At 41.9% G+C, this 23,271-nt stretch overlaps 1 protein-coding gene across 2 annotated transcripts in view; it reads right to left on the bottom strand.

The window, feature by feature from the left end:
* Positions 1–23,271, bottom strand: part of pikfyve (phosphoinositide kinase, FYVE finger containing) — a 66,531-nt gene that overhangs the window by 41,321 nt on the left and 1,939 nt on the right. The window contains exons 2-6 of one of the 2 annotated variants that reach the window (XM_061840873.1): positions 22,201–22,400; positions 14,954–15,124; positions 7,312–7,421; positions 1,847–2,018; positions 1,562–1,769 (exon numbers count right to left, since the gene is read on the bottom strand). In XM_061840873.1, coding sequence (XP_061696857.1) covers positions 1,562–1,769; positions 1,847–2,018; positions 7,312–7,421; positions 14,954–15,124; positions 22,201–22,384 — 845 coding nt within the window. In that variant the 5' untranslated portion in view covers positions 22,385–22,400. The remainder of the gene's footprint in view (positions 1–1,561; positions 1,770–1,846; positions 2,019–7,311; positions 7,422–14,953; positions 15,125–22,200; positions 22,401–23,271) is intronic. The other variant, XM_061840872.1, reaches the window with a different exon arrangement.

Below are 23,271 nucleotides of genomic sequence, written 5' to 3'. Positions count from 1 at the left end.
GTCGAGAAGAAACTGTTGAAACTGGCGGTGGCACAGCGCTTTGGAGCGAATATAATTAATAGTCTTTATCACCGGTTTCATAACATTATCATATTTCATATATTTGGCACAGAGAACTTCTTGATGAATAATACAGTGGAGTTTAATAGCGCTGCCTCCTTCTTCGCTGACTTTGTTACAGACAAGGCTTGATAATCCACTCCGCTCGCCAGCCATGGCAGGTGCGCCGTCCGTAATAATCCCGGTGACTTTATTCCACTGTAGTTTCATGTCATCTACGGTGGAACAAACAGAAACAAATAAATCCGTTCCTCTTGTTTGGCCCTTCAGACTCTGGAGGTCCGGAAGCTCTTCACTCACGTTCATGTCATTGTCCACTCCTCTTAAAAAGATCAGTAACTGAGCGGTGTCGGACGCATCCGTGCTTTCATCGCACGCTAACGAGAAAAAGTCAAACTCAGTTCCTTTTGCCTCTAACTGTCTCTTAATATCTAATGAAACGTCTTCAATTCTCCGTACCACAGTATTACGAGCCAGGCAAATATTGGCAAACTCTTGCTTCTTCGCGGGACAAATTTTCTCAACCATTTCCATTACACAGTCTTTAATAAATTCACCCTCAGTGAAAGGTTTGCAGTGCTTTGCAATCAGCGTTGCCACTTCGTAGCTTGCCTTTGTGGCATTTTCATTTGACTCACGGACTCTTGTGAAAAAGCTTTGCTGTGCCGTTAAAACAGCTTCCAGTTGCTTCACTTTTTCACCGCGTTTGTTCCCAGTTAGCTTGTCGTAGCTAGCATGTTTCGTCTGGTAGTGCCTCTTGATGTTGAATTCCTTGAAAACAGCCACAGTCTCTTGGCAAATTAGGGAGACACAGTTGTTTCGTATTTCAGTGAAAAAAATACTCAAATTTCCACTTGTCCTGGAAGCGGCGGCCCTCGCGGTCAACTTTCCTTTTTTTGTTTACAGACGCCATGTTAGAAATGGGCTGGGCTGAAACGATCACGCAAGGTCAAGGGTCACGGCGGCCAGAGTGCGGCCACAGGGCTACTGCCATCTTCTGGTGAAATGAAAAATATGAAAAATAGCTTTTTGTACACATGTATTTTATACTGTGGTCAACAGTGCTGGCGGGCCGCATATTATTGATTTCATGATAGAGGCCGCGGGCCGGTAAAAATTTGTCCACGGGCCGCAATTGGCCCGGGGGCCGGACTTTGGACACGTCTGCCTTACAGTGAAGACTTGTTTCCAAGGAGCACCTCATAATTCTAACAGCAAATAACATCCCTTTTAAAGAAACTAACTGGCCCAACAAGTTAAATCATAGTTTAAATACTCCCCCCTACCCCGTTTCCTTGCACAGCAATACAAGTATATCTGGAAATGAATCTATCGATAGCGAACATAAATGAACCAATATCATCGACTCGAACCAGCAACCACAATACAAAAATTAACGCAAAAGTGAATCGTTACACCCTAGCCAAATCGTCTTTCATTGTAAGTAACAAAAATGTATAACAAGGTACAAAAAAAACAAAAACAAAGGACTTTGTTTCACCTCTGCCAGGTGAGGTCTTCTTCCAGAAATATGTTCCTGCTTGCCTTGCGTCCGCCCACGGGCGTCCGCGGCTCACTGGGTTCCAACACACACACAGAGCAGGAAGAGTCAGACAAGACGTTCAGGTCCTCGGCAATGGACCCCGACTCCGTTGAGTAAGCATAGTTGAGTGCTATTTTGCGACAATATGTACAGGCTCGCAAGTCTCCTAGGAAATGGTAGAGTAAGACATCCATGTTACGGTTGAGGATTAGTTTCTCTTCCTTTATCCACCAGACCATTTACCTGTATATCCCATGAACTTTCCGGGGATCTCCTGGTTGCAGCAGCGACTGCAGAAAATCTGTCCACACAACCTGCAGTGGTGGCGCCGACGGAATGTGGTGAACTTCTCATTACAATCATAACACTCCTTACACTGGCTGTCAGGCATCCAGTACTGCTTCAGGTCACTGTCCTGGAAGGGTGACATCAGCGGGGACACACTTCGTTCAGGCTGGATTTAAAATACAAGGTGACCCACGAACCATGCGGAATGTTTAAACTCTGGGCTCTGTCCCAGTGATTTGTCTCCACTATGTTTCCTTTAGACCTTTAAATATATAAAACAATAATATAAAGTCAAATTTTTACCTTTGGGCTCTATCTTTCCCACTGCTGTCAAATGAAACCTGGGTGGCATCTTATATCATATATCAATGTTTGGACAAGGGAAACTGGGCAGTTGGGCAGCGCCACAACAGAAAACACACCCAAATTGAAAAATCTTTGAGTCAGACAGCAGCCTGCCAGGATGTCTGATGGCACATCCAAAAGAGATGGTGGGAGTGTGATATTGGACAACACCAAGAGATGGTAGCAGTTTTGTAAAGTAAATAACAGAGAAAATGGAGGAAATAATCAAATGCAGTGTCCCAGCTTTGGAACAAAAGACAAATGTCCCATAACATTGTAAAGAAGGCTCAGTGATGAATGGAGCTGGTATGTTGAAGATACACTGTTTGTTGAAAGTGGAAGAAAAAAATATATATTACAAATATATATTACAAAAAAAATACAGCGTACTGAAACATGCTTCACTTGAATCACTTCACCTTCTCACCCTCCTTAATACTAAAGTCGGAGCTTTCCGTTAACTATTTTACATCCAACCATGTAGGAAAAGCCACCGGATCAGCTTAGTAACTACAGCCAAATAAGTAACACAGTTACCCTGGGCTGTCTTCATCCATGTACCCTGGCCCAAACCACAAAAAAGTAAGCACAGTGTGAAAATGCCTTTAGCAACACATTGAGGTTAAAAAATGGTGAACTGAGAATATATATTTAAAAATATGAAAATGTAGGTTCTTTTCCAAACAGCGCATCGTGCAAATAAACTGGAATTTGAAGTTAAAAACACATAAATTTGGCAAACTAACTTATTCTAGTATTTGGGATATAATATCTCCATGGTGCCTCGGTAAGCAGATGAAAAACAAATTAAAACCATTCACACATTCTTGAGTTCCAGACAATGAGGTCAAGAGAATTTCAGTAATTCTGACAACCTCGCTGCTCCTGAGCCAGTACTGTATAAACAAAACAAACATGTCCTCTCACAAGTGAGTCTTCTACATGGAGGCAACCAATCAAAGCAAAGGCGGCAGTCTTCACCAAATACAGACAAAGCGAACTCAATCACCATTATACCGGTCCCAAAAAAGCAGCAGTCGCAGGTCTTAATGATTACAGGCCTGTTGTCTTGACACATGTGGTCATGAAGTCCTTTGAATGCCTTATGCAAGACCATCTCAAGAGCCTCTCAGGTACCCAGCTGGACTCACTGCAGTTTCCAAATCGAGCTAACAGCTCTGCAGATGATGCCATCAACATGGGTCTGCACTTCATCCTTGAACATCTCGACAGCTCTGACTGCACCTCGAGGCATCCAGCTGTCAAACTCCTAAATTTTGTAGATGACACCACAGTCATTGGCCTCATCAAAGATGGGGACAAGTCTCCTTATTGACAGGAAGTGGCGAGACTGGAGCTTTGGTGTGGCCAACACAACCTGGCATTGAACACTCTTAAGACAGTAGAAATGATTGAGGATTTCAGGGTGCACTTTTTCACTACAGCTGCCCCTTACACTGTCCAACAGTTTTTTCTCAACCGTCAAGACCTTCAAGTCTTGGGAATTACAGTGTCATAGGACCTGAAGTGGGAGACGAACATCAACTTTATCCTTAAAAAAAGCCAAGCAAAGGATCCACGTCTTGCAGCTTCCGAGGAAGCACGGGCTGTCACAAGAGCTGCTTAAAGAGTTCTCCACAGCGGTCATCCAATCAGCACTGTGTACCTCCATCACAGTCTGGTTTGTGGGCGTCACAAAAAAGGAAGAACTCCGACTGTAACGGACAATCAAAACCACTGAACGGATTATCAGCACCACCCTACCCAGCCTTGAAGACTGTCAAAACAGTCTAACTAGCACTAGAGCGGGCAAGATCGTTTCAGACCCTCCACATACTGGCCACCAGCTCTTCCAGCTCCTGTCAGGTTGGTGCTATGGATCAAATCCATCGAATCCAAACTAGCAGGAATTCAAACAGTTTTTTCCCCCTCTTGCAATGAAGTCATTAAATTCTTGATCAGAAAAATTTAAATTGTCTATTTTGCGCAGTTGTTGTGACACGCTCATACATCACATCAGCATTAGTAATATATACTGTAGATCAGGCATGTCAAACATCCTGCCCGCGGGCCGGACCCAGCCCAGCATAAATTTGAGTGCGTCAAAAAAAAGAAGAGAGTCTCTAGCTCATTTCTATCAAAAGTTGTGATTTTGTGATTCTGGCATTGACACAAGTTAGTCACAGGCAATAAACATTCGCAAAGCGACGTGTTCAAGTAAAAATAAACCGGCAATCTTGCTTCAACCTTCATCACTACTCTACAAGTTATTGGTTAACGCAACCTTCCCAAAATGGCACTGTCAAAAAAAAAAAAATATCCAGGAAAAATGGACTGAGAAGTATTCACAGAAGTAAATGCAAAACCAGTGTGCTTGGTATGTAATCAGAAAGTTGTAGTGTTTGGCTCCACACTTCATTGCAGGGCTGTAACAAAAGTTGTCACTCAATACTGTGACACCATAAGTGCATTCAAGATTAAATTGTCACTGTGGGAGAGAGTCGCAGCTATACAACGATGAAACCGCACCATTTCTTTTGTCTCACAGCTGTGCGTACGAAGGCACCGGACCGTCCCGATAATGAGTTGGATAAATATAAAGACAGCATAAGAGATTTGCTGTGAGAGTTTGAGCAGAAGTTTCAGGTATTCAGTGAACTTGAGAACAAATTTGTTTTTTTTCACTCACCATTTACAGTGAACCCTGATACGTCAGCTAACATTCAACTTGAGCTTATTGACTTGCAGTGTGATTCCGCTATGAAGGATAAATTTGGGTCCGTGGGATTGGATAGGTTTTATCAATATCTCGTGGCAGGTTACTTCAAATTAATTGCAATGGCTGCAAAGGTTCTCTCCATGTTTGGGACTACTTATCTTTGTGAACAATAATAAAACAAAGCAGCTCTCAAGGTTAACAAATAAACACTTGAATGACATTAAGTGTGCTGCTAATCGGTATTTAACACCTAATATCGATATGCTTGTGAAGGCAAAAAGATGCCAAGTTTCAGGAGCCAGCAGCAGCAAGTAGACTGCAGGAGTGCAGTGAGAGAGAGAAAAAAGTGTGATGACACAAAATTTGTTTGCACTCATGAATACAGATCATTAAAAATAAGATTAATATGGTTTCATATTAAAGAGAATTAATAGGGTGCAGTATATTCTCAGGTTCAGTAGACCCATCCTAGTAGTTTAATCTGATGTAGTGCACTGTGATAGCTTTTAATTCTATTTTGTATTTCGTTTTATTTATTTCAAAGCAATAGCTCCCACTTGAGTTCGTTCTGTGTGGTGAGTTGGCTCAGGTCTAAAACTGCATTCACTCAACTTAAAATAAACCAGTTTTAACACATTCACTGCCAAATCTAAAAATATTATTTATTTATTTATTTATATTCTTTTTATTGTTTGTGAATAAATGTGTTGTGCTTGGGAAAGATCCCTTGTCATCCGTGATTATATGTAGGGTAGGGTACAAATGGAGGCTGAAAGATAAAGCATAATACCTCGACTGAAAACCAAAGCTAAATATATGGAGTTGACATTCTTTTACTGATCCGACCCACCTGAGAACAGAAAGTCTGGATCCGGTCCCAGAGCCAAACTGAGTTTGACATGCCTGCTGTAGACTATGACACGATTTGTCACTTTCAACTGCTCCTTTTGCACTATTGTCATTGCATTGGTCTACAGCAGTGGTTCCCAAAGTCAACCTGCCCGGACCCCCAGTGAGTCGTTCAAAAAGCTCCCGGACCCGCAACCTCAACTTTCACCAATAATGTAGTGCTGGACACAGACATGCCATTCTGGTACAAAGAAATACTCAATTTTAGTGGCTCACGCGCTCTTGCTTTTTATTTTTGCTCAATAAATCAAAACGTGGCTCAACACTGGAAAGGGCAATTCTCACATCATGATTAGCTTCCAGACAATTTCGTTTTTTCGTCATCACATCTAATAGAGTTGAAAACCCCGCCTCACACTTGTACGTAGTAACGAAGGGAACATAGTATTCCACAGCTGATTTGGCGAGTTTTGGGAATAGTTCCAACCCCTCGCACCAAAAAGGTGCAGTTTGACTTGTTCTCAAATTGTTGACTGATGGCTTCTGAATGGCAGAGTTTGATGAGTTCTTCATTTCTTTCGTCATCATCGTGCATCGTGTCAAGATTGAAGCCAAAAGGATCTTGAACGCATGACTCTTCATTTCCAGAAACCTCTATCACATTTAAGTTGACAATTCAAAACGATACGTGCAGCGCAAACCACAATCAAAGTCTTCTCTCTCCTTTCTCGCTCTCTCTCTCTGCGAAGCTACCGGCTGGGGTGTGGCGCTGCCTGAATCACTCATCTGGGCTGGGCTCAAAATAGGATAGATAGGATGCGAGACATGGCAAAACAGAAGAAAAATGTTTTTTTTTTTCTTTTCTTCAGAAAAATTTTATTATTACTCTCTCAGACATTGTGTCGCGGACCCCCTGGAAAGACGTTTTTCACCCCCTGGGGGTCCGTGGACCCCACTTTGTGAACCACTGGTCTATAACGATGAACCGCGAACAGGTAAAGGCACCCTGTATAAGCTTAACATAATGTGGGGCGTCGACAGACTCTTAACTGCTCTAAATGAAGAAGACTGCATCATGCACAGCTGTGACTCTTACAAGAAATACTTCCTATTAATTGAATGTGTATTGTTCTTTGTTCTTGTTTGTTTTTTGTTTGTTCTGAATGTCGCACTAGGCCAACACCAATTACTAAAGACAAATTCCTTGTGTGTTGTTACATACTTGGCCATTAAAGCTGTTTCTGATTCTGAAGCTGGGTCAAACAGAATTAGCTGTCAAAGGGACCTTTTCGTAATATTTGTGTATAGTATTGTTTAGGTTGGTGATTTCCCTATTGATGTCACTTCTGCAGCTCTTAAAATGAATTTTGTTCATACAGGTTGATTGTGTTCAATGAACAAAATAATATTGAATGGAAATCACATTAAAATACACATGAATAGACTGGAAAAAAATATTGGATTAGGCATTAATTAAAAATCAGATTTTGCAGGCGATGAAAAATACCTGACTCTTTCCATCCATAATTTCCTTGAGTCGTTTCAGTGCTGTGCGAAGCTGCACAGCTGTTCGAGGGTCATGATTGTTCAGTGGTGCATCTGACTTCCTGCTGTTATCTGAAAGGAAGTTTACGCAAACACACATGCACACACTAATAACTCACTGAAACCAAATATATTTGAAATGTATGAAAATTTGCAAACCGAACCCCATCATGTAGGTCATATTTCCTTAAGCATTTAAAAGGGACAGGAAAAATATATATTTTTTAAAATCTTGCAGAGTTAAGCAAGAAATCTGAACATTAGCTTTTCAAGAATAAATTGTTACATTCTATGTTCATTGATGTTTAAGATGTTGGTATCTTACAGGTGCTACATGCCAAGACAAAAATGCTACCATATTGCCTCAATTATAGGCCTCTGTAATTAATACTGTATAAGAATACACTGTTTATTACGATTTAATTGTATTTTTTGTAGTAGATGAATCACGGCACAGTGGACAACTGGTTAGCACACCTTCCTCGCAGTTCTAAGGACCTAGTGTTCAGATCCACCCTAGCCTGTGTGGAATTTGCAGTCTTTGCGTGCTTGTGTGGGTTTTCTCAGGGTAATCCCATTTCCTCCATAGGTGTGATTATGAAGGATTGTTTGTCTATACGTGCCTAGCGACTGCCTGCCGACCATTTCAGAAAGTTTCCCGCCTGCTGAAATACTTTTAACAGGAAAACTGGGCTTGCCAAAGGGGCATATCATCACCCAAAATGGGAATTTTTTTCCACCAAGAGCAAAACTTTCTTAGTGTGCACACTCTTGGTTTAAATAATCGTGTACGCATTCATCAGACATATTTTGTATCTTATGATCCACTTTGTTGCGTTTTTGCTGCCACCCTGTAGCAACTACTGTCCACGTATTACTAATCCTCTGGTAGTGGTGGGGGACTCTTATTACAATTATTAATGGAATTCAGTCCCAATCCCCTAAAAATAGCAGGAGTTTACTATTGTTGGCCTCCCTCCTTGATGCCAGTCAAGCTGAGCGGAAGCTCCAGAGTCTTGAGATATACCGTAATTTCTCGAAAATGTGCAAATTTTTCCAAAAATATTTTCAAAAAGTCAATAGAGCGCATTGTATTTAGCTACGGACGAAAAATAAAATACAAACCACATTGTATAGGCGTATACAGGTACATAGAATGGTAAAAAAAAAAAAAAGGTATTCAATGTCTTATGTTGAGGCCCTGTAGCTCAGTGGTTAGAGCACTGGTTTGATAAACCAGGGGTTGTGGCTTCGTATCCCACTGGGGCCTCCACTCCCTGAGAAGGGTTGCGTCAGGAAGGGCATCCGGCGTAAAAATTGTGCCAAACATATGTGCGTTCATCTGAGATGACACGCTGTGGCGACCCCGAAAGGGACAAGCCGAAAGAAACTTATTCAATGTCTTATGTTACACACATATATACATATACACACACATACATACATATATATATATATATATATATATATATATATTACGGTGATGTGTGCCACCAACCTCAGCTCTTTGACCTCCTCGCGGGAGCTTTGTATTTTACGATAGTCAGCGTAGCATATTTGTTGCTACTGCACCAAACATCAGAAACAATTGCCCGTGGGTTTGTTTTAACTTCAACAAAGACAAAAAAATGTCGACTAGTACTAGTTGTGTAGCAGTTTTTAAAAGAAATGTGTCATCGCTCCGGGCGATGACGCGACCAACCCAGAAGCAGTGCAGCAGACCAAAACAACGAGAGCTCAATGGCTTCAGGTCACTATCAAAACAACGTGAGCTCAAACTACAAAGTAAAAAGGGCACACACCATTGAAATGCTTGTTTTTGTTTTTTTTTTTTTTAATTAAAAATGCGCCCATTACGCTCGTTTGTACGTAGTCATTTATGAGTTCGACAGTGATGCACCAAAGGTAGCTACAATGGATATTTTTCAGATTGGAGAAAAGTCAGATACTTCATTTGAAGTCTTGGCCAAGGATGTGTAATGTAGTGGATAAACTGCACTATGCCCAAACGTTTTATAGACAATTATTTAATGCAAACAATGTTTAAGTTAAACAGTGTTAAATAGTTCATTTATTTAAGACTAATACGTGTCACCAACAGTATTAATAAAATGTTATGCCATAGTTGAGCATTTATTTTAGTTGATTGAGGGATTCTGTTCTGACAATTTTAGGAACCAGGACAAGCGTGTCCTGTGGCCTGTCCCAAGATATACAGTCAAGACAGTAAGTATTTGAACACTCTCATCACTGTGAGAGAGATAATCTAAAAAGAAAAATCCAGAAATCACAACGTATGATTTTTTAACAATTTATTTGTGTGATGCAGCTGCAAATAAGTATTTGAACACCTGAGAGAACCAATGCTAATATTTGGTACAGTACCCTACGTTTACAATTACAGACGTCAAGCATTTCCTGTAGTTGTTCACCAGGTTTGCTCACACTGCAGGGATTTTGGCCAACTCCTCCACACAGATCTTCACCAGATTAGACAGGGTTCTGGGCTGTCGCTGAGAAACAGAGTTTCAGCTCCCTCCAAAGATTTTCTATTGGGTTTAGGCCTGGAGACTGGCTAGGCCACCCCAGAACCTTGATTTGCTTCTTACGGAGGCACTCCTTGATTTTTCTGGCTGTGTGCTTCGGGTCATTGTCATGTTGAAAGACCCAGCCACGACCAATCTTCAAAGCTCTGACTGAGGGAAAGAGGTTGTTCCCCAAATCTCACAATACATGGCCACGGTCATCCTCCCCTTAATACAGTGGAGTTGTCCTGTCCCATGTGCAGAAAAACACCCCCAAAGCATGATGCTACCACCCCCATGATTCACAGTAGGGATGGTATCCTTGGGATGAAACTCATCATTCGTCCTCCTCCAAACAGTGGAATTTTGATCAAAAAGTTCCATTTTGGTCTCATCTGACCACAAAACCTTCTCCAAAGACTCCTCTGTATCATCCAAATGGTCCTTAGCAAACTTAACAGGGGCTTTGACATGTGCTGGTTTCAGCAGGGGAACCTTCAGAGTCATGCATGATTTCAAACCATGATGTATTCGTGTATTACCAACAGTCACCTTGGAAACGGTGGTCCCAGCTCTTTTCAGGTCATTGACCAAGTCCTGTCATGTAGTCCTGGGCTGATTCCTCACCTTTCTAAGGATCATTGAGACCCCATGAGGTGATATATAGCACGCGCCTCCACTCCGATTGAGATTGACTGTCATGTTTAGCTTCTTCCTTTTTCTAATAATTGCTCCAACAGTGGACCTTTTTTCCACCAAGCTGTTTGCAGGGTACATACTCAGTCTGACCAAAAAAATTTAAGGGCTTTTTAGGGGCATTCTTAGAGGCTGACACCAAAAATTTAGGGCTGACACGGAAAAAAATTTAGGGCCTTCGTGGGAAATCAGGAGTAAGGAAAAAAGACTCACCCAATGGTGCCATCAACCGTTCTTGGTTCATCAAATGTTCCAGGACCATAGTACCTGTGACAGTGATCACCTGTCGCCCCTTGTGGTAGTTCTCATTGATATGGCCATTGTCAATGTCTTTACATAACTGTATACAGAAAAACAGATTCTAACTACAATTGCAACTATATATACAAATGTCTTCTGCTGATGTCTGTCTCAGCACCCCTACTCTAGCTCCTTGAGCCTACCCAGTGCCTCCTCTATTTGTTGCTGCAGAGGTGCCAAAGTGGCTCTCTTGTCCTTTGCTCTGCCTCTGAGTGCATTGGCCTCGGTGATAAACCTCAGATTCCTCCTTTCTTCTGCCTCCTCACACAGTCTTTCAGCCTTCTCAATAAGCGTAGATATGTTAGTCTCTATTCTGGCTTTGAGGCAGTAGAGATGAAACGTGGGCAGCGATGCCAAATGTAGCCAGGTACGAAGTCTTCCTTTCCCCACAGTGGTAGTTTTTAGCAATGTCACTGTCTGTAAACTCCTGTAAACTTTCGAATTATTTTCACAAGATTTGTAACTGTAATGGCTGCAGATCACTTTTAAAGTCCACACGATCTCTGCCTTTAACGAGTCAGTCTTTGTGTATTGAACTACGTCCATAAAGCCTGACTTCTGGCTGGACAACTGTAAGTGCGCATGCACTGCTAGTACCACTGCCTGAAGTTGATGTTTCACTATCTTCATATCTTAGAAACAGATTCATACCAACGGAAGATGAGAGAGTCTTCGCCAAATCAGCGCGTCTCCTGTTTTTCCAGTGCGACTGCAGCGCTTTGACGGCCATCTTTTCAAGTTGCACAGATGGCAGTAAAACGTGCCGATATTTTGGATCTCGACGAACCCAGCTCCCAAACTCCTTACTTTCAACCCAAGCTTCTTGAAAAATGCACTTCCCCGTGATACAAGTTCGATCAATGAAAGAACTACGCTACGTCGTAATGAAGACGAAGTGAAATGCCTACTCACGGAAACAAACAATGGACTATCGACAAGATGGCGACTAGTTGTCAACACGGTGACTTCCTTTGACAATTTCCGGCTGTTTTGAACGCCAGACTGATTGCTATTTTTTCTTAAATAAAAGAAAAATTTTTTTAGGGAGAATTTTGGCGGTAGAGATCCTCCCTTTGATTTTTTTTTTTTAATTTAAGGCCTTTTTAGGGGCTTGACCGTTTTTCGCGGATTTCTAAGGACTTTTAGGAGCCCCGAAATGCACTTTTGAAAATTTAGGGTTTTTTAGGGACTTTTAGGGCCGCATGCGAACCCTGTTTGGCAATGGACCTTTCCAACCTGTCAATCACTTGTACAATAATAGCCAATCAGATAGCCTCATTGTCTTAACCCAAAGGTTAACTTGCACCTCTTATCATCATGTCACACAACCAATGCTGGTTATCGGTCAGATGTGCTTGGGGAACGTGCAATTCTGATAAAAGATATCCTGCAAGGTTACAAGGGGCTTGGTTGATTCATTTTTGAAAGCCAAAAACACAGTCGAGGAAGTGTCTACGACAGGTTAAGTCTGGCGGAAGAGCGCGCATACAACTAAGTGTGGACAATATCAACAAACGCAAGGTTGTATGTTTGAAGGAAGTGAGGGAGAAGTATCTTCTCTGAGTTTGATTTCATTATTATCATCATCAGTGCTTTAGACATTGCAGGAGAACAACTTTCACTGTGCTAGTGCATCACTGACCTGCTGAATGAAGTGTGGTATGTTTTATGCCGAAGAGTCGAGTTAGTGATACATAAATGAGCGATGTCATGCAAGAGAAATGTCTATTTGCCTATTTGTATCACATTGGACTTTTAAGACTGAGCACTGGGTTCCATTACGAGCAAAGTCAAATGAATACACCCACTCACTCATAGAGATGATATACTACCTGGGATCTTTCCAAGTAAAATATGTATTCACCCTGCTTTACATGCGCAGTATGATTCCACTATTTTATCCTGTTGGATTTCAATATGAAGTTTGTGAAGAGTCAAACTTTTTTTTTTCTTGCATCGATCGCCAATGTTTCGCTGTAACTCTGACACTGCGTCCTGCTCCATCCACAATCTTAATTCCGTGTACATATCCTTGCGTGAAATAGTTGAGACCCCTCTGTAGAACGCTCTTGGACAAGTCGGACACATTTGGCAAAAAACATACCCCAATATTATCTGGAATACACGATAGAAATCCACTTCAAACCTGTTATGTTGAGTCGCCATTTTGGAAGATTGTGGGGATGGCAACCGTAGCTAGGGGGAGGGGGGGAGCAGCTGAAGATTGCCAGTCAGAAAGGTCCATTTCTCCGTAGCCCTTTCCAGCCGTGTGTAGTTGTACAATTTTGTCTCTAGTGTCTTTGGACAGCTCTTTGGTCTTGGCCATATTACAAGTTTGAGTCTTACTGATTGTATGGGGTGGACAGGTGTCTTTATGCAGCTAACGACCTAATGACACAGGTGCATCTGATTCAGGATAATACACGGAGTGGAGGTGGAGTTTTATAGGCGGACTAACAGGTCTTTGAGGGTCAGAATTCTATCTGATAGACAGGTGTTCAAATACTTATTTGCAGCTGTATCAGATAAATCATTTAAAATAGATCATACATTGTGATTTTTGGATTTTTCTTTTTAGATTATCACTCTCACAGTGGACATGTAACTACGATGAAAATTTCAGACCCCTCCATGATTTCTTAGTGGAATAACTTGCAATATAGCAGGGTGTTCAAATACTTATTTTCCCCACTGTATATTACCGCTGCATCAGTACATGCACAAAGATTATTTTTGATTGTTATACAGACATTCTTTTGAAAAACATACATACAAACAAAAGTACAAACCTAGCAAAATAGAAATACAGATAATTCAGAATATTTTGATCATATGGAGAGCAGTTAATTGGTGGTGCGTATTGTACATTGGTAGAAGGGTTTTTCAGATTTTTTTTTTTTTTTTTTAGGTCAACTTTTGGGGTGCGCATTATACACGAGAAATTACTGTAACCAAAAATTTCTACACAATTTCAAAACAAAACTCGTGTTTTTGTGATGTCACAAGAGAAGGGTACAATAGATAACAAAAAGGAAATTAAAAAACCACATAACCGGCAAGGGAGGTTGGCACATAGGAAAAGGCACTATCTGCTCAAAACAATGGTCATTTTTTCACCAAGCAAATGCTAAGATATTAGTTATGTCAGACATCAGCAAAAGAAGAGTAGTTTTACCATACCTTGGTTAGAGTGCAAAAAGTTAAAATAACTTTATGTCTTAATTACGGTAACATGTAATTATTACAATGTTTGAGCACGCCACAAATTTACTTTACTCTTATCCCGTTTACAGAAATTTTGAAATTAGAACAACTTGGAAGTCAACCAGCAGAATGGATTGTGTTCCACTTTGGTTGTAAACAGCCAGCCATTATGAGGAAATAAATTATGTTCATTTTTCACGATTGAAAATTTCAAGCAGTTTTCAAACATTGAAAAATTAAGCATTTTCAAGAAACTTAAGCAACCGTTAACATGAGTAGTAGGTTAGTGAGGCAAACTCCAGTCGAGCAGTATTTTACAAATGCAGATATAAGCACACGCACACACACACAAGTACAACTCTGTGAGTGTGCACACAGCTGTTAAAATCAAGCGCAAAGTGCACGAGAGCCCTCACCTGGCCAATCCACTGGAATCAGAAGAGACCCAAGAGCCCATGTTACAGCCTTTCATAGAACTTTCATTCAATTTAATACAAAAATCTATCACACCAAAGTATCATTGTTATTGCAACTGGTAAGGTTTTGGAGCATATGGCGATCATTAATCTGTCTGAGCCACCTCTAATTTGTTTAAAATAAAACAAAAAGTTTCACACCGCAGGTGATTGTAGCATATAAAATGTTCAAGAACTAAGAAGTGAATTCTAGATAGTCAATTCTATGTATCTATGTACTATATATGCTGTACATTGTACACTTACAACAGGTTATGCACAGATTTTGAAGCGGTATTGCAGTCATTCCCTGTGTGCACAACTGAAAGCAGTACATAAATTATGAACTCAAACAGCCCAAAGTGACAAGTTTCTTCCGGCCACAAACGCAATTTGACAACATATACATTTCCGAGTGTTTTACCAGAAGCAGTTGAAGTCCGTCTGATGTGCTCGGAATGTGAGTTCCATTTCAGTGTCCTTGAGCCATAGGAAGAGTGGGAAGGGCTGGATGACCAGCTCCGACTCTCCGACTGAGGTGAAGGGGTCGGCTCATCCAGTTTGTCAGAGACCGCATTAGCAGGTCGGCCATCTTCTGTGACCACAACGAACAACATGATACATGTGAGATGAAAAATGAATGTTCTTCTTTCTTTTCTAATAGGGATTCAGAGACACACGACGATCCAGAGTTATGTTACATGTTTTTCTCAGAGCCAATCAATATTGTCATTGATCAAATTGGTGAATTACCACATCAAAATCAATCGGCTGATCAGTTAAAAATGGCAATTATCGGCCAATCCAATGGAGCGATAAAATCGGTGAAATGTCTCCCGCCATGAAAATCCTCTCGAGGGATTTGTTTTCGAGAAGAAGCAAGAAGTGACAAGAGGACTTGTTTGTTTGTATTAGTTTTACCTCTGGGAAGGTAGCTCGTTGTTCCTTCGTGTTAGCCAAAATGCCGGCTTGTAATGCTGGACATTGTTTGAACACTTGGGAGAATGGATTTACCCTTCATAAGTTTGCAAGTGACCCGGTTCGTCGTGAAAAATGGTTTGCACGGGTACAGAGGACGAGAGCTTCGTGGGTTCCAAATAAGAGGGGTTGTGTATACAGCTACTAAAAAAATAATAGTTTGGGGCAGACCACGTAATCGGTCTCTCATAACGTAACAAAAGATTCACGTATGAAATATGTCGATGTACGCATCGGACGGCGTCGGGCTGCTGCGTCACTTCGCCAGTGAAGGCTGCGCTTCGGGCTCACGGACGGTGGCGGCTCTGAAGAACGCGGCACCAATGCCTCACTCAGCTGCGTGCGCGCAGTAATGCGCTCCGGCTCGACTGTGTTGTTCATTGCGTACTGCGGCGGCTGTGAACAACCCCCAAAAGTAGCCCGGCTCGGCTCAATTATATGCCACCAAGGCGCCAAAAATCAGCTACATCGGCTGAGGCGCCGCGTTCGGCGGTCGCGGCTTCCACGAACGCTGCGCGTCGAGCTTTGCGGACCAGGGCGGCTCTGAAGAACTCAGTCGAGAATACCTCACTCAGCCGCGTGCGCCCAGTAAAGCGCGCCGGCTTGATTGTGTTGTTGATTGCATACTGCGGCGTCTATGAACAACGCCCTAAAGCAGGCCGGCTAGGCTCCGTCATAAACCACACCAGCCAGCTGCGCTGAGCCGCGATGGCTCATCTTCGTTGCGGAAGTGGGTTGGACAGGGATGCGGATTGGCCGTGATCGCATATCACCTCAATATGGCTCGAAAGAATAGTGTAATATTGGCCGGAGTGCTGGAAACAATAGTGTAATATTCCCCCTGTAACTTCATTCGGTTGTGTGGTGTTCGAAAAGAGCTTCCATGTCAGAAGGGGTGCGTTTGTCTCCCATAATTAGGGTGCACCGCGTGTTTTCATTGGCAAATGTCCGGGTGAAGTCACGGACGGAGGTTGCAGCCAATATGGCGACCACTTGGATATTGTAGAATGACACTTCTGCAACTTTGCGCATGGATGACGCACTCTCCGCTCACATTTATTCTTTCATATAGACATTGAGGTGAATGATGTTATATGTATTTTTCATTACAATATCTATTTTAGAATGTTTATAGGGATGACACTTGGGCTTTAAAATGCCACAAATTTTACCCAATATATCAACAATTAAGGGGTCAAAACAGTAGAAAAATCTAAATGTCTATTGGAGCTGAATGGATTGTGTGGATGTATCTCCTGATGCGGAGGTAGAATTTAATGCAAGTTAACCTTGTGATATACTAACACTGGCAGTATGACATTTAAAAAAAAAAAACACTTTCCTTCGGGTGACCAAACATTCGTCTCATTATATTTTTTGATACAGGTTTTGTATTAGACCTCTGTGCAGGAGTGCCCAATGTGCCGATCTTCGAGGCAGATATGGTCGATGGCCAATACGACAATTGACCTCTCCGTAGAAATTGCGTCATCCGCGTCACTGACCAATCAGAGGCCAGAGATCTGCACAAACCACACCCCTTGTTGGCGTCCGCTATTACCTCAGACAACGTTACATGGTCCATTATAGCTTTTGTTAGTGTTCTATTGCGTATTTGGGTTCTTTAACAATAGATATGGTTAAGAGGTGTAGTCAAGGACTTTGTAATAGTGACGACAGGTATCCTGAAAGGTTAGTTGGTGGAGTTCAACTCGTACCCTTTCCAAAACCGAAGACCCAGTACGAAAAATGTCTTCGATTGATCAAACTTTGTGGAAGATCGTATGATCAACTGAATCCATCTAAAATCAACCGGAACAGATGTTTGCACGAAGGTAAGCCTATATTTGATTTTCAATACATGTCTCATATAAATGAATTAGCAGTTCTTCGCTTGCATAATATAGCTACGTGTGAATGATTGACACACTTGATCTGTGTTGAGCGATATTTTGCGATGATCTGACTGCACAAACTTGTCTCTGTTGGCGGCTACCGAGCTAAGCTAAACCGGACCATATTTGCACGAAGGTATGCCCTATATTTGATTTTCAATACATGTCTCAAATAAATGAATTAGCAGTTCTTCGCTTGCATAACATAGCTACGTGTGAATGATTGACACACTTGATCTGTGTCGAGCGATATTTTGCGATGATCTGACTGCACAAACGTGTCTCTTTGTTGCCAGCTAGGGAGCGAAGCTAAATTGGACTCGCGAGTCCTAAAAGCCTTCGACGTGCACCGAGACACCAAGACTGAAGGATGTTTGAGGACACTAAAGTAGTGATTGTCGTACTCGGTCATGACTTACGTAGGTTCGGCACTAATTCAAAAATAATTATTGAGGGGAGCACGTGACGTTACACAAAGAAAAACTCGTAAATCAAGCCTCGCCTTCTTTTCCTTCATACGGCGGTTCACAAACGGCTATACAGATACACATACAGATTCTGGACACAAGTATGATAGGTAACACGAAAATAGGAAACTGGTAATGACGAATTTGTCTTTGGGTTAAAATATATTATATTTTGTGGCTTCTCGGTCTTCCTCTGACTCCAGAAAGATCTTGTGCTAATATCAATGGTTTCTCCGTCGATATCCATGTAAATACCATTGAAATACCCCTCTCTGAAATACTTAAAGCCCTGCTGTCTGCTTTTCAACGATATTTCACCATTTGCTAAGAATGCGAGTGAGAAATCAGCTGGTAAATCAGACAGTTTCGCTCTAGTCTTTTCTTGCTGCGCCATTTTTGCTAATTGTTTGTCTGAGGTTAGCACACGTGGAGTGACGTAACTTCAGGAGGCGTGGTTAAGTGCCCTGTACGGAGGGGTCAATTGGGCGAGTAGATTGCTTGACATTCGCTATGACCAATCCTGGCCCATTGACATGTCACTGCGTATGTGCACATAAAGGTGGGTTCTAGCAAGCTGGCTTCCTATTTACAGTCTGTCTCTTGCTTTCTCCATGGCAGTTGCTGCGATGAGCATGTGCCAAGATAGAATTGTAATATTAAACACGGTCTCATCCTGCACTATTTGATTGATTGAATTAAAAAAAATGTAAAGGCATAACTTTTGCTACGTCACCTCTCTGGTATATTCGGGTACTTTGCCATGTGCATTTCTTGAACTGACAGGGGAGATGCATTCGTGTTGAGGACTAAAATGGTCACGAATACACACACACACACTCAAGAAAATAAGTATTTGAACACCCTGCTATATTGCAAGTTCTCCCACTAAGAAACCATGGAGGGATCTGAAATTTTCATCGTAGTGCATGTCCACTGTGAGAGACAATCTAAAAAGAAAAATCCAGAAATCACAATGTATGATTTTTTTAATGATTTATTTATGTGATACAGCTGCAAATAAGTATTTGAACACCTGAGAAAAACTAATGTTAATATTTGGTACAGTAGTCTTTGTTTACAATTACAGAGGTCAAGCGTTAGTTGTTCACAAGGTTTGCACACATTGCAGGAGGGATTTTGGCCCATATCGCCACACAGATCTTCTCTTGATCGGACAGGTTTCTGGGCTGTCGCTGAGAAACACAGCGTTTCAGCTTCCTCTAAAGATTTTCTATTGGGTTTAGGTCTGGAGACAGACATGCTTCTTACGGAGCCACTCCTTGGTTTTCCTGGCTGTGTGCTTTGGGTCATTGTCATGTTGAAAAACCCACCCACGACCCATCTTCAATGCGATGACTGAGGGAAACAGGTTTTCCCCAAAATCTCACAATACACGATCACGGTCATCCTCTCCTTAATACAGTGCAGTCATCCTGTCCCATGTGCAGAAAAACACCCCCTAAGCATGATGCTACCACCCTCATGCTTCACAGGAGGGATGGAATTCATCATTCGTCTTCCTCCAAACACGGTAAGTGGAATTATGACCAAAAACTTCCATTTTGGTCTGAGTGTATGACCAACAGTCACTTTAGAAACGGTGGTCCCAGCTCTTTTCAGGTCATTGACCAAGTCCAGTTGTGTAGTCCTGGGCTGATTCTTCACCTTTCTAAGGATCAGAGACCCCACAAGGTGATATTTTGAATGGGGCTACACTCCGATTGAGATGGACCGTCATGTTAAGCTTCTTCCATTTTCTAATGATTGCTCTAAAAGTGGACCTTTTTTCCCCAAGCTGCTTGGGAATTTCTCCGTAGCCCTTTCCAGCCGTGTTGAGTTGTACAATTTTGTCTCTGGTGTCTTTGGACAGCTCTTTGGTCTTGGCCATGTGACAAGTTTGAGTCTTACTGATTTTATGGGGTGGACAGTTGTCTTTATGCACTAACGGTCGCACACAGATGCATCTGATTCAGGATAATAAATGGAGTGGACTTTTAAAGGTGGACTAACAGGTCTTTGAGGGTCAGAATTCTAGCTGATAGTCAGGTGTTCAAATACTTATTTGTTACAAAATCATAAATTGTGATTTCTGGATTTTTCTTTTTAGATTATCTCTCACAGTGGAAATGACCCTACGATGAACATTTCCGACCCCTCCATGATTTCTAAGTGGGTGAATTTGCAATATAGCAGCATCTTCAAATACTTTTCTTCATTGTGTGCGTGTGTGTATGTATGTATATACACACATACATATATATATATATATATATATATATATATATATATACACACACACACACACACACACACACTATAATATAATAATAATATATATATATATATATATATATATAATATAATAATCTCACACACACATTTGTGTGTGTGTGAGATTATTGAAAATGATATTAATTTCAAGTTAAAGCAGTGGCTTTCAAACTTTTTGGGGCAGGCCCCCCCTTTTGGAAGATTAAATTCCCACCCCTGCTTTAAATTTTCCATGACGGAGGGTGCTAGCATTGAAAATAGTTTAAAAAAAAAAAAAAAAGCGAATTAATGAGAACTGACAAGAAAATGGCGGCACCATGTGCTGGAGACTGAGTAAAACAGTTTTGTAAAAAAAAAAATATATACATATATTTTTGTTTGGCCTAAGGTCTATTCAGGGATGAATAGAAACGGAAAGCCCGTCGGGAGGTTGGCTCTCAGATTCAGGAGGAGTAATGTAGTTTTCGCCCTGGGCGTGGAACAGTGGACCAGCTCTACACCCTTGACAGCGTCCATGAGGGTCCATGGGAGTTTGCCCAACCAGTCTTCATGTGTTTTGTGTACTTGAAGGAGGCGTTCCACCGTGTCCCTTGGGAGTGCTGTGGGTTGCTCTTCTGGAGCATGGGGTACCAAACCCCTGATACGAGCTGTTTGGTCCCTGTACGCAGATTATCAGAGTTTGGTCTGTATTGCTGGCACTAAGTCGGAGTTGTTTACATTGAGAGTTGAACTTCACCAAGGCTGTCCTTTGTCACCAATTCTGTTAGGTTTTATGGATAGAATCTCTCTGCACAGCAGGTATAGAGGCGGTCTAGTTTGGTGGCCTTAATATTGCATCTCTGCTTTTTGCAGATGATGTGGATTTGTTGGCTTCACCAAGCCGTGATCTCACTCTCACTGGATCGGTTCGCAACTGAGTGTGAAGGCGCTGGGATGACAATCAGCACCTCCCTATTTGAGACCAAAGTCCTCCACTGGAAAAGGGTGGCGTGCTCTCTCCATGTTGGGGATGAAATCCTGCCCCAACGGAAGGAGTTCAAGTATATTGGGGTCTTGTTGAAAATTGAAGGAAGAATGGAGCAGGAGATTGACAGGCAGATCGGTGCAGTGTCTACAGTTATGTGGACTTGCATTGGTCCACTGTGGTAAAGAGGAAACTAAATTGAAAGGTGAAGCTCTTAATTTACTGATTGATCTATGTTCCTACCCTCACCTAAGGTCATGAGCTGTGGGTCAAGAGAACAAGATCGCAGATGAAAGTGGACGAAATAAGTTTCCTCTGCTGAGAGATAGGGTGAGAAGCTCAGTCATCTGAGAGGGTCTCAGAGTAGAGCCGTTTGTCCTCTGCATTGAGAGGAGCCATATGAGGCTGATGGAGCATCTGATTCAGATGCCTCCCCGACACCTCCCTGGTGAGGTGTTCCGGGCACGTCCCACCGGAAAGAAATCCCGGGGACTCTCCAGGACACGCTGAAGAGAACTATGTCTCTCTGCTGGCCTGGGAACGCCTTGGGATCCCCCCCGGAAGAGGTGGATGAAGCGCCTAGGGAAAGGGAAGTCTGGGCATCCCTGCTAAAGCTACTGCCCCCAAGACATGACCCAAAGAAGCGGAAGATGGATGGACGTTATAAGACTCGCAGAAAAATATTGAAATGCTTCTATACCAAAATCTAAACGGTTTTTTGATTCTGATAAACTGTGGACAATGATCTGATGACATCAAAACAAATCAGCAAAAATAATGCCAATTATTGGTGAGAAGTTGGTGAGAAGTCTACCAAGTTTGGTCTTGGTCCACTTCCAAATGTGAATGCAAACCTTATCAAATGAAAAAACATCCACTTTTGGTCTGGACCAAAAAAACTGACCAAAGGACTTTTCTTCTGTGAATACACCCCGAGATGTTAAAAGAAACAGTACATGGGATTGCAATTAATACCCCTCACCTTTGCAGTAAGTAAAAGTAATCTATACATAAATTATTAGGGATGGACATTATCTGTCATTGAGCACAAATGATCATCGTGGTGACAGTGGAGTTGGGATGTGTTGTTACTAACCTTTGTTGTTGAAACGAAACAGGTTGACAAAGGAGCTGTACGCGGACCGCAGGGGAGGCTCGTCCTGCTCCGGCGTGAGTGGCTTGAAGTGAGTCAGATGGGAAGGGCTGGCAGGCGAGATGACCGGTGGCTCGACGCTCCAGTCTGATGAGGACGATGGCAGAGAATTCTCCCCGGTGGCCATCTCCTGCAGTCTCCTTCTCGAGAGATATGACACAGGAATGTTAACCATCATACTTCAACAACAACAAAAATGAACAAAATGAAGACCATAAGACAGCAACGAATTATCAGCAATTCGGAAATAACATTTTGTTAAATTGCTTCAATCAGGGATGAGAATGACCAATTTGGAACAACACTGAAAATGTCTGCCTTCAGCAATTTTTTTATAAAACACTGTTAAATGGCGACCTCTGGTTGCTTCTAACAGTGTAAATACAGGGCAATGATAACATTTTGAACAACAAATAATTTTGCCAAACTTCAGACATAATGTAAACTGAGTGAAATTTATATCAAACAGGCTACTGCACTTGCAAGTTATACTTCAGAAATAAGTACATAAGTAATTTGTTTATATAAATATGAGAGAGATAGAGAGAGAGATCATGAAATGTAAAAGTGAGCGATAAAATGCGTGATCTACAGGGCCAGTGTTACAGACAAGTTGCCAAGTATTAACAGTTGCCAATTATATAATATTTGAGAAATTTACATCCAATTTACCTTTGTGTTTCCTGGTTTGGATATGCTCCTGGATATTTTTTGCTCCTCGGCTTCCACAATTGATCATATCGGAACACAAGATTGCACAGCACTTTGCCGGGAACGCCCACTTTTTGTATGTGTTCGGTTAGACATGTTGATACAGTTTTTGTTCCTATCTGCACGGTTACACTTTTTTCAAGCCATGCCCATCCGAAACAGTTTTTTACCCCGTGGTTTTTATCAATTTCCCTGGCACAATCTTCATCTTTTCGCTCAGACTTTTGCCATACTGGCAAACGTGCAGACCCCTTGATAACATATGTGTACGTATGTCTATAAGTTACGACTATGCTGGAGTAA

Source organism: Syngnathoides biaculeatus, chromosome 14 (assembly GCF_019802595.1).
Source record: "Syngnathoides biaculeatus isolate LvHL_M chromosome 14, ASM1980259v1, whole genome shotgun sequence".
In the NCBI taxonomy this organism is placed as follows: domain Eukaryota; kingdom Metazoa; phylum Chordata; class Actinopteri; order Syngnathiformes; family Syngnathidae; genus Syngnathoides; species Syngnathoides biaculeatus.
The sequence above is the reverse complement of the archived record's forward strand: the minus strand, read 5'-3'. Positions and strand labels throughout refer to the sequence as shown.